Here is a 12,616-nt window from a genome sequence, read left to right as displayed (position 1 = left end):
GCGCTGGCGGAGGCCATTGCCTTAGGAGAACGAGTTTACATCGATGATTTCGACGTTGCTGTACGCGCGTCGATCTGGCGAAACGCCGAGCCACGCACGATCTTTCAATGGAAAAAAAGGGAGAAGACAGGCCGCGTCGCGCAATCGTTCGGAAAAGAAAGGAGGCAGGAGGACGCGAGAGAGTCGCGATACCATCGACCGCGATTCACGCATATACAATCGGCCTCCGCGAGCGCTTTCTTGCGCACGTGTGCGCACGCGTGTGCGGCCTATCGTCGGCCGAGGATTCGAGATAATGTAATCGACGATGACATTGAACGCCGTAGTAGCCGATCTCGTGCATTCCAGCGCTCCGAGGCCCCTCGCCCTCCCTTGCCACGATGCGGTCGTGAAACGTCGTTCCCGATCAACGCTTGCACCGATGCCAACGGTAGACTGTCACCTCTGGATATAAACGATGGATGACGTCAGTATGACATCAGTGATCCATATCGTCGTAATACCGTAAAGCACCTTTAGACGCGTATACGCGAGCGTGTCGAGGACTCGGCTCGACGCGATGCTGGGATACCTGCGAGCAGCGACGGTGTAGCAGGTAGAAACAACAACGGGCGACAAAAATGAATAAATATGAGAACACGACGATGACCAACGGGAAGAAAAAGAGCAGGAGGAGGAAGGAGCGCGGAAAGGAACAAAAGGAGGAAGAAAAGGAGGAAGGAAAGGAGTCAGCGGCGTCAGAATTGGCGGATGGAAGGTAAAGGATGGAGGTTAACGCGCAACCCTGGCGAGTTAAAATCCTTCGGCATCGCGGCTGTTTATGGGTGGGGTCGTCCACCACTGACGGGGAATGTCCAACGCGCTAGTCTCGCCAGACAAAATGCAAATCTTCGTGCGCCCCGCTAATCTGTCTGGCGCATCCGTGACGTCACCCCTCCATTGGCGGAGACATCGTTCGCGATCGATGTTGACCCGATTTTCCATTCTCGTTCCGATCGAGACGCACATGGAAAAAGGAGAACGAAAGGGGAGCATTTATCGCAACGTTTCGCGCAACCACGTTCCACTCGTCGAGAATAACGCGCGTTGCCGGATTCGTACTCAACGACCGAGAGATGGTGTAGCGATAATAAAGGTTAATGGATATACGTTATCGTATCGTTTTGCGATTCGACGCGAGGAGAAAGCTCGACGCCTCTGCAGACTATTCCCGACGACCCTCCGCGTGCGTCTCGTATTAAATGTTGCGTGCCGTGCATAACCTGCCTCTTCCTATGGTGCCCACCGTGTATTCGCACATAGTACGCTATATTCTCGTCGTAGGTGCGGATGAGGATGGTACACCTTCGGTGTACAAACACCATTTGCGCGTACACACACGCGTGCGTATACCGCGCACCAGACAAAGAGAGAGATATATATAGAGAGAGAAAGAGAGACGGTGCGGAGGGAGATGCAGAAACGCGTCCCACTTACCATTTTGAATGACATCGCACCAACGAAACTCACCAACTACTCGCGTATGCTCCAACGTTTCGGCTACTTGGCTCGAGACCTTTTACAAACTTTTAATCTCTCTTTTAAAAATCTTCCCGAGTAGCAATTTTCGATAGCTATTTTTAAAATCCATTTTCGTCGGTACACTTTCCTCCGGAGGGAATTTTTTCCCGAACGCGAACGTGCAATTTACATTTATCGCGATGTTTCCTTTGGCATACTATATTTTTACCGCGTTCGCGGAATACTCGGCGAATACTCGTTCGTATCGGCGAATCCCGGCGCTACATTCGTGTCTGACAATGATATTGCGCTCTTTCTTCCGAGATAATCTCCGCCGGGACAGTACTCTCTCTTTTCTCCCTTGTTGAGTCGGTCCAAAGAGGCGAAGGTGGAGGCTAATCACCGCGCAATCACCGCTCCCGGTGCGGCCAACTCCGACCCGTTCTCAGAAAGCAGCAACCGCCTTTTGCCGCCCCGGGGCATTCACCACCGCGGTACTGGCATAGCAAAACCAACAATCTTCGTCCTCTTCTCCGCGGAAAAAAGCCCTCTACCCTCCACCCTCTTCTCCGCCCCTTTTCTCCAAATCACCGGAGGGCCGACCGATCGGCCGACTACCGGCATCCAGGGAATCCATCGCGAGAATGGCGGCAATTCCACTTTGAGAACCGATCGGGGGATGTCGAACGTACCTATTAAACAGCGGAGTGAGCAATCTTCCGAACACGACATTGACCGGAACGCGGATCATTGGGACGGGATCGTACCGTTATTATAACCCGCGAAGATTGCGATCTAAAATTCTCCTCCGATTTTTAAGCATCGGATTCGCGTCGTACACTGCTTCGAAAATGCTATAATTCGGAACAAATAGGAAAACAACAATACGGAGATATTAATTTACACAAAGATTGGTATCCGAATTTATTTCGAGGTCGCTGATCAAAAACAAAACGATAGATCCACTTTGTTCGATGTATTTTTCGAGTAATTGACATATTTACACACTTTGGTATGATGTTTACGTTAAAATTCAAGAGGCGTCGAATTTATTTATTACTCGATTTATTTATTATTCGATAAAAACAAAGTGGAGGATCCAAAATTGCATCATAGTTTTCACTTGTAATCTTAATGTTACGCCTTCTGCTAAAAGTAACGTCTATTGTATTCTATACTCCAACTTCCATATTATATTTTTCGCATAAATTTAAGATACTTTTCAAAAATTTTTACCGACGTTGATACTTTAACTGTCCTATTGTAAAATTTTGTTAAAAAGGTTCTTTCCTTGGCGTTAAAAAAATTGGATTTTCAAAGGGCACATGGCCTTGGGAGCCGCTCATTATTGGAAATAAAAATGCGCGAATACGATATTATTATTATTATTCTGTAACATAAAATGTTATACATTTCTTTTACTGAAAAGTTATAACGTTGACACATTAATGACTGTATGCTCCGATAAGCTTATAATCTGAATTATCGTGTATTTTTTTAATTATTTAGTAAACGATTGATAAGATTCAAGAGAGTGTACTTGAGATACTCCTTGTAACGTTTTCTAGTGCAAGACGCTTGAAAACAGTTTCCTCGATGATGAAGCATTGAACAAAATTTACCAATGTATGTGGCCTCTCCTTTCTGTTGTTTCAGTGCTAAAAATTTCTTCTATAATATGCTATCGCATATTTTCAAACGATCTTCTTGCTGGATCGTCACAAGGAGCACGTCCGATACACGTATACTTAATTTTTTTCGCAGAGTTTTCAACTTTTCGTATACTACGAAAGAATTGAACAATGCCCAATTTATTATCCAAAACGTCACTCTTTTTGACCACTTGATCGTTTCACAAAGTATCGAATAGTAGGACAAATGTTGATCTGTTCAATCCACTCCCTTTGTGAAAGTATTATATTCGTCGATACGAGTAGGCTTCGTTTTTCTAGTATCGTTACGTTTTATTAAATGTGCCAGCATCGTAAATGTTCAAATAGTAATTAACATTTTCTACAGAACACCGCAAGAACGTACGGCTGAAAATCGAAAGATGCCGGTTTTCCACTCTCGTCCTCGATGCGTTAATGTTGTCGCTGTTGGTCGTCCTAGGAGACACGTTACGTTTTGCGTTACTCGTACCGTTAATGCTGAAACCCGAGTAATTTTACGGTCTAAATGTTGCGCGCGCGATATTTCGAAAAACGCAAGTTTCGCGAAAAGGGTACGGGGAATAGGCAACGAGTAGCGACGCGGATTGTTACAGTTGGGAGCGATGGTCGTTAGAAGTATACACAATACGGGGTGCACCTTTAACGGCGGCTGCGTACACCCACGCGTCGTGTACTCGTATGTATATCTCGCGATACGAGTTGGCTGGAACCAGCGCAACGGCGGAGGGCAATTCCGGGAGAAGAAGAGGAGGCGTGAGTTTACGATAAGATACACACGTGCGACGGCTCCCTCCAATCTCCGAGCAACGGGCTAATCGAATCGTGACTTATCGTCAAGCTAAGTCCGTATTTAAATAGGCGCGGGGGATACCCGCGTTCGTTAGATGTTTACGGTCAACGTTCGAACGTTGGCTTAATTTTCCACGGCGGATCGGAGCCGAGAACAATTTTCAATGCTTCCGAGCATCGGCAACACCGAGCGCGTCCGTCCGTATTGTGAGCGGATTACTTATCTGTCGTCCAAGCGGTTCGCATTGAACGTATCGAGAGTCGAACAGACCGTCTAAGTCGGTTCAGTCGGTCTTGGATTCGCAACGCGTGCTTTCGCTGTCGAGTTTCTAAGTGAAATATCGACGTTGATACAATATATATCGCATCGGATCCAGAATCGATTTTTCTTTGTCAGCCCGCGATACATTATCGGGTTTAACGGCGCATACTTAGTCGGGTAACGAGAATACGGTTAAGTAGCCGCCGACCGTGGTTGAAAAGCAACGAGCGGTACGGTTTCCCATCGATCTCTCATTTCGATCGAGAAGTTCGAGAGCGATCGAGTCTCGGGACGTAAGACGCGCATCATCGGGCGGCACACGTGCGCTCTTGCTACCCAGTGCGCTAAGACGTATGTTCGTTCACGCGTGACTGACGTGCGAATTGCACGAACGATCGTATCGAATCGCCGTGACAGCTCGTGCCTGAACACACGTACCGACGCTTCGGATGGGTGTACGCGCACGCACGGGCAATTAACGCGCGTTAATTACCCTCGCGGTGGTCCTGGAACTCTTCGTCGCTCCGAAATTCGCGCATCGACAATTTCAAACGAGAATACGTAGCGCTCTTTCGTACACGTCACATGTGCCGCATCGGATTAACCCTGGATGTACCAACCCGTCGAAACGATTGCTCTCGACTGCTTTTACAAAGAAATTCACTCTAAACTTCGTGGTATATTTTCAAAAGACGTTAACTATTTTATCTTTTTTCCTATTCCATACGTATGTATGTACGAGTAATCAATTTCGTAAGTTATTTCTCACGCACGAGAAACATCTTCGTATACCGAAATCTATCGGTAGTTTTAGCGTTAACGTCGTATCGATAAATCGAAGCGAATTTTTCAATGTCGGAAAAATTGTTGCCACGAGTGTAGTATTTTAGGTACAGGTAAAGTAGAAACTGTATACATATACGGCTGTCGAATTTACCGTTTCGATCCATCCCGATCGTTAACGTAAAGACGATTCTTCTTTTTCTTGCTTCGAGGCATCAAAGGACAACTTATTTTCCTGGTATAATATTTGTACGAAATGGAAACCTAATTTACATATAACCAAATCTGTAACCGAAACACGGAATACGGCCCGAGCTGATACAGATTTCTCCTTAAGTTTTAAGAACGATCCGTTGAACAAAGAACGAACATTTGTAACGAAAATGGCGTGTAAATAAATTTCGATCGACGTTCCCAACAAAATTGAACAATAACGAAGCTCGCGCGATATTTAGTAACCGGTGGGGGTCTGGCCTCGTAAAAAGTTTGAAAGATCTATACGCCTTCAGGGTGAGTTCGCAAAGTATGGAATTGCGAAGGAAGTCGTAAGCCGGGACATTTAATTGCGCAATAAATCCTGATTCTCCGATTTGCAACCCATTTCCTACTGCGGGGGCGACGATTGGTCGCTGTTAAATTGGCGCGTAGGTGCAACGTAGGTACCTACGTATCTATGTAGGTACGCCGCCGACTGTGAAAGTCGGAAGAGTTCCTCTCTTTCCCTTTCGACAAATTCTCTATTACACTCTCGAGCACGAAACGACGTACGACCTTCCCTCGTTCGTTGCACACTTCGTTGGTCCCGCATTTTTAAACGATGGATCCTTTCGAGTCGCATTTGGAAACGCGCAATACTCGCGATTAGGTTTTTGCGTTGAATAACGGGATTAGAATTTCAATTGCACAATGACGTATTGCTCGACGAATAAACAAGATTTTAACGATCCGATTGAACAAGCGTCGGGAATAAATCGCCGAAACTGAGAGTATTCGAACATTTTACGGGTACACGATCGTAGCGAGTACAACGTGTAAACGCGTTAACGTTTCTGTGCCGGAGCAGAAGTTGTGAAATCGAAGTTTAAAAAAGAACGCCACGCTCGAAGAATTTGATTTTCGATCCACATCGGAATATTCGAATACCGGGAACATCCAGACGAGTCGATCGATGTACAAAATATTGGAATACTCGGTGTACGATTAGTATAAACCGAATATATTTGAATGGCCAAATTGGTACAGGTCTGTACGAGAAGTATTCTTCTGACGTATATTGTTTCCATTGTATTGCAGATTCGGTGGCACAGACGATTACCTTCACGAGCCTCGCATTTTTCCTGAGTTCGGGCCTGACTACGGTTTTAGGTGCACCCGCTTACGGCTCTCGCACCGGCGTATCCAACTCGAACAATATGGACCGCTGGTTGCAGCCATGTGGCAATCCAGTGCCAATGCAGTTCAAGAAGATGCTGCAGCGGCATAGCGTGCACAGAACGCTAAAGAGGGTGCGAACGCAGCTCCGAGTTGCTCAGAATCACTTTAAGATACATCTCAAGGATGTGCACGAGATATATTCGAAGGTAAATCGTAATGCTCGACCTGACCGCGATTCGTAATTAATCACTGAACCGCGTTGGGGTAAAAGAGAGTGGGCGGCTCTTTCAGAGAGACTCGCACGTGCGCGCCGCGGAGTATTGCTAGCGCTAAAGTCCTACTTTCTGTTCTGCCTGTAATTTGCATTCGTTACGATCCGCCACGCATAAGCGTAATTGCACTTTTCAAAACAACAGATCCCCGGTTATTTTCCATATCACTTCCGAGCTTCGTAGCTAAAGAGAGTATAATTGCTTCATCGAACTGATCGTTCTCGGTCGTTACGTGGATCCGCATTTTGCGTCTATCGTTATTCAAATCGTCCTGGAACAAGTTGAAATATGTAAAACAAACGGCCTGGTTACCATTTTTCAATAAATCTACGAAAAAGATTTTTGCGAGAGTGACAGAGCGAGAAAGTACACGGTACAGAGCCCTACGCGGAGATAATTGCGATCTTACGAGGACACTCTTCAGAATTATCTCCCACTTTTATCGAGTGTATTACAGAAAGATGCAATTGTACAAGTGGTTGCAATCAATTGTACAAATTACAGAGATAAATGACACGATTCACCGAGTATCGCATGCATTGTTTAATTTTCACGGAGTTTAGACTTTCATTTTTGTTTCGGTTAAAAAGTGAAGAAGTATCCCGAATTTTAAACCATTTAGATACGTGTATTTCCAATTTTTTCGATTTGTACGTTACATCGAGTCTTTAACTGTTTGTTAACGATTATTTCGTTGCCTTTAATCGTTTTATTCGTGCAAGTTTACAGTTGAATGTAAAATGAAGTCAGATAATAAAAATGTATGTACTCGAGCTTAGAGTATAATCACCGTTATTACGCAACGTACAGATTTGTAAGATCGATGCAAAAGTTTGGAATAAAAAAAGATATTCAACGCATATCTTTGCCAAAAGAAGTGAAAATTGTTTTATTTCCGATTTTGTTATAAGAGGAACGTGTACGTATATCTTGACAACTTTTGAGGGAATATGAAAAATTAGTTTAACTTGGTTCTGGAAATGATCTTTATCGAGAGGTTGTACACATATATAATAAGTTGATTGTCTCAAAATGTACCACCTGTACAATCTTATCTTTTCGATAGTATACTCGATAAAATTGAATCACATCGAAAGAGGATCCTCGTTAGACTTGAAAAGTATAATCGCAACTACATCTGATTTACGTGCTGCAAAAATCTTCTCGACGAATTAAGACACGTGCAAAATCGTCACAAAATCGGATCTGCTCGGAATTTTTTAACGAGAGTGGTAGGCGATTTTATTCCAGGAATAGACTACGTGTTTCGCATTACGTGCACTTGATGACCGAAATTTCGAAACAACGCCTCACGCGTATCGAATATTATATACTCACGAGAACACCGTCGATGAATCGGCTATATGTTTTGAATTTGAAAGAGTTCGATACGTACGTGGAAATTTATCGGAAGCGATTCGGATAACGTATAATTTAAATTTCTATTTATTTTCATCGAAAAATCCTCACCGATCCATTGATTTTATATATATTCGTGAAAACACGACGACAAGTTCAAAAATTATAATCCTGCGTGCGTATCTTATCGCTCTCGTCTTGGACAGTCGGCCACTCGAGTTGACGAGTGGAAGAAATATAAACAATGATGGAGATAAATAACGGAAAGTTTTGGAATAAAACAACTTTTATCGAGATAAAAATCTAGACTTTTAACGACGAGTTTCTGCGGTTGTATTTGTTCTATTCTTTTACTTTCAAATTTGTCTGGAAAACACAGCTCAGTTGACTTCTAATTTCTGTGAAATCGCACAAAGTACGCTTTATTCGATCTAAGGCGTACATACATACTGGATGTGAGAGCGCTTTCAACAAAAGAATTTACTCAACACGAATCGTCGCGTGAAACTTCAGCAAGTATAGAGAATGGTCGAGACAAGATTCTGCGTCCTTACGGTTGAAACTAAAACTGATAATTTCCTCGAAGAATGACGCGATGTGTACACGAGTGGTTTCGAAGAAATCCAGTGCACAAGTTGTGTCGTGAAATACATTGAAAATATTTAGACTAAAGGCTATCTCGACTTTCATTCGCAGGTGTACAAAGTGCTGAAAGGGCAGTACAGATTGCCCTGGCTACCGGAGAAGGAATTCGACTGGTATTTCAGGGAGGTTTGGTGTCTCGAAAAGGGAAAGAAAGCTGATCGTGCGCTTCCGCATCTTCACGATTCGCTTCAAAGGTTCGCCATTACGTTCCATCATCTCAGAGCTTTCCGTCTGAAATCAAACATTAACGTCGATTTCACGATGAACAGGAGAAACGAGATCATCAAACAAATGGACAATGAGATTCTTAGGGTACGAACAGTTTATACTATATCGCGCACTAATAAATCGGTACGATACTATCCTCGTTTAAACTGCAGAACATAATGCGCGAGAACCCGAAGAACTAAAACATTAAAATTTTATCGACATAATTTTCTTAACGCATCGTTTACTTTAAAGTTCGATTATAATTTATATCGTCGTGATATAACCTTCCGCTCAAATTACCAAGCGTGCTCCTCATAGATTTGGTAATAACGCGCCAAGAGACGTGTTCTCAATCGCAGGTTTCTCGTTGCAGGTATTGTGCGAAGTGGAGACTGCCATCTTAAACTTAGGTCTGCAAATACCCACAGCGCATACCGCCAAAATTGTCACGGAGAATTCTAACTGGGCAAAGGAAGGTGACTTGACGCTCATGTTAATTCAGGATTGGGGCGTTATCAGGTCGTATCAAACATTTCTGAACGCCTGGACCAAAGCCTTTCGTAACGCAACGGCACCCGGACCAGGCACCTGCGACTCCAACAGACAGAATCCAGGAACAAAGATCGTCAACAAAGGTTCCGGGCCAAAGGGTAAAAGGATATCAAAGAATAAGAAACAAAATAGGCCAGTTCGGAAGCATCCCATGGGTGCTGGTCAAAATAGTTCCTTGCCTCAGGGACCAAAAAAGGGTTCTCCGAGAAACAGACTGTTGAAAAACAAACAAAAGAAGCTCGCCGCAGTCTAACGAGATTAATCTCACGAGGTTTCTCTTAATTTTTTACGAAATCTCTCGATATAATTGACAAAAAAGAAAAGGGTTTAACAGGCAGCCTTAACATTATACATATTAAAGAATTAGCTTTCTTTCTTCGTGGACCTGAACTCTCTATTGTTACAATTAGAACATTACGAGCGCGTAATATTTTACACTTTTGTAAGCGTTAATTTAAAAAGCAAATATCTATTACACGCGTCAACGTATTAAAGTATTTAGTTCCTTTAGACACTTTGAGAGATTTCTTTGTTTGGAAATGTTGCTTTTCTCGTAACTTGATTATTTTAATTCTTAGCATTAGAATCGTCGCGTAAAAGTTATTTGCCTGTCGAGCTTCTTTTGAACATGTTTTTGCATTTTTCAAATTGTCGCTGACAAATGTTCTGTTTTTTTTTTTTTTTTTTGTATTTAATTTATCGTTACGATCGTTCATAGATGCTTAAAACTTTGAAATCTTGCCAGTTTGTTCCAATGTGGTAGCGTTAAGAGTTAGTCGAGAACGACAATCGTATTAAGGAGTTAGCGTTTCTTTTTTTTCTTTCGACATCTGGTACAGCTGAGAATTAAAGCGTCATTGAGAATCAAATTGTATACTAGAGACCAGTATTAAGAAATGTATTTCAGAACAGTATTATATCTAATAATATACTTAATAGCAAGAATAGCGAATAACACCGATGAAAAGTTCGATTCGTACGGCACATTTTAATCGATTTGTTTCACGAGGCGATTAAACAATCAATGAATCATTATCGCGGACGAATCCACTTGAAATTGTTAGCCACACTGTACGCGCGAGAAGAAACGATGGTATAAAGAGTAGCACATTAGAAGCGCGTTCGATGCGCGGCAATCGTGACAAGAGTTCGTAGGAGAGATCAAAATGAAAATATACAATCGCAAAAGTTTGTTCGCTTCGACTGGTTCAGAAAAAAGAAAAAGAAAGGATAATGTAATGTGCGAGGTATACGGTTGTTTCTTTCGCGACTTTTCGCATTGTACGCAATGCGCGCGTACGTCGACGCAATCATTCGAATTGTACCGATCAATCGTGGCTCATTGTAAATACATACGTACACCAAGGCGAAGCTCGACGGTATCGAGATTTCGAAATGTACGAAAGTATTGATGATACGTCGCAAGAGTCATCGATTTAATCGCCGAACAAGACGGTTCGTCAAATTTATTTATTGTAGCTTTAACATAAGAAGGCGAAAGCTTAATGTTGTTTAGCTGTGATATCTCCAGCGTACGCGTACGTACAGAGTTCCTACGTTTTATACATAGGCGCATTACTTATTGTAAGTGGCGTGCGTTAACGCGTACGATACGTATTTAAATGTAATCGTATCTTCTCGTTTTATTCTCTGTCGTTTTTATTTTTCTCGCCAGTCCGTTGAATCTCGTCTTGTCGCGAACACGACAGTCGCCCCCTTTCTATACTTTGCTTTTTAATCGCTTTCGAATATTTGAAACACGAAAGTCGCAGCGACGTAGAGGAAGACGCGGTTCGCGAGGCAGTTTCCCCTTAAGTTCCGTTCGAGTATTTAGGTCGGATGACGAAATACGTCCTCTTCTAATTATTATATGAATATCGAGGGACCATTACGAATCGTAAGAATTATTTGTATACACGTTGAACTCACCTGCGTGCGATCGCGGTGCAACGACACAGCGTTCTTCTTCCTGAATGAAAATAGGTTTGCATTAAAGACAATCGATGTTTTATAACGAACCGGTACTTAGGCATACTTGTACTTTAACATTAGATATTTTTGTACTTGGTATTCACAGGCGACGTGATACCGAATGTTTTATACACGCGCACTTAGACAGTAAGGATTCCACTTGCATTTTATCAAGTATACGTAGTAGGTATATTTATTGTGGCGTACACATAGGCGTACATAATGTTACGATTTATTTATTATATCACGTTACCATCGCATATATTATTTATTGTCATTTCTGTACTTGTATAATCGTCTCGAATAAATTCGATGTTTTTGTATTGAACACGAGCATTCTACAATATATACTCATACCTTGCCTTTCCTTAAAAACGCTTTTTACGGTTTAACACAATTAATTGTAAATTTTAAAGCTCCCATTTAATAACGAAATTTAATCAATTGTATCAGGACTTTATGAACCGTTCGTGCGTTCACTTTCAGTCAACTGACGTTTCGTTATCGATGATGTCTGGCGAAAACTGTATAGGTGTGCAGCAAGATAATACTGTATCGAGTTCATTAAATTTGTAAAGGTGATTGTTAATGCGAAACGAGAGAAATGCAGGCTCGATTCGCGAAAGGAACAATTATTTTTAACGGACGGACACTCAACGTGGGAAAAACGTTCGATCGGTGGAAGATTAATTTAATCGACAAGTGTTAATTTTTAATCGAGCAACGAAGCAACGGATCGAACGATTACTTTGACAGTCTTTTATTTAAACAATCGTTGGAACAATATTTTTGTCGTCTATTACTTCTACGAACGACCGGTTACAAGCAATATTAATTAATCGAACGCGTACTTAACGTTCATTGCGTAATCGACGCGTTGCAGTTTATCTCGATTCTTCGCGTATTTACGTATCGCGCTACAAGAAAAAATTGTCAAGTATTATCGACTCGAAAGGTTCCGTGTACAACTGGCTCTAGTATCAGGAGCTCACGAAGGGTTGAAAGGTGGTAGTAGTCGATACTCGTTACTCTTTACACTACGTATAAATATTTTACACGTAGCCGTGGGCGCGTTGCATCCTCGGTGGATAAACATTTGTTCAACAAAGAAAATGTACATATACGAGTACTCCGCGACTTTTGCGTTGTCTATTGACATTCGAATACAGATCCTACAAAGTGCAATTTTCTAAATTTTGCTACAATTCTGCTTATACAACAGCAAA

The 12,616-nt window shown here is 42.4% G+C and overlaps 1 protein-coding gene across 2 annotated transcripts in view; it reads left to right on the top strand.

Annotated features, from left to right (window-relative positions):
• LOC143145562 (uncharacterized) overlaps positions 1-11,712 on the top strand; it is a 34,781-nt gene extending 23,069 nt beyond the window's left edge. For both annotated transcript variants that reach the window (XM_076309058.1, XM_076309067.1), the window contains exons 2-4: positions 6,301-6,587; positions 8,709-8,969; positions 9,241-11,712. In XM_076309058.1, coding sequence (XP_076165173.1) covers positions 6,301-6,587; positions 8,709-8,969; positions 9,241-9,672 — 980 coding nt within the window. In that variant the 3' untranslated portion in view covers positions 9,673-11,712. The remainder of the gene's footprint in view (positions 1-6,300; positions 6,588-8,708; positions 8,970-9,240) is intronic.
• Positions 11,713-12,616: the final 904 nt, after the last annotated feature.

This window comes from Ptiloglossa arizonensis, chromosome 1, assembly GCF_051014685.1.
Source record: "Ptiloglossa arizonensis isolate GNS036 chromosome 1, iyPtiAriz1_principal, whole genome shotgun sequence".
Lineage (NCBI taxonomy): Eukaryota > Metazoa > Arthropoda > Insecta > Hymenoptera > Colletidae > Ptiloglossa > Ptiloglossa arizonensis.
Note: the sequence above shows the minus strand (reverse complement) of the source record. Positions and strands in the feature narration are given on the sequence as shown.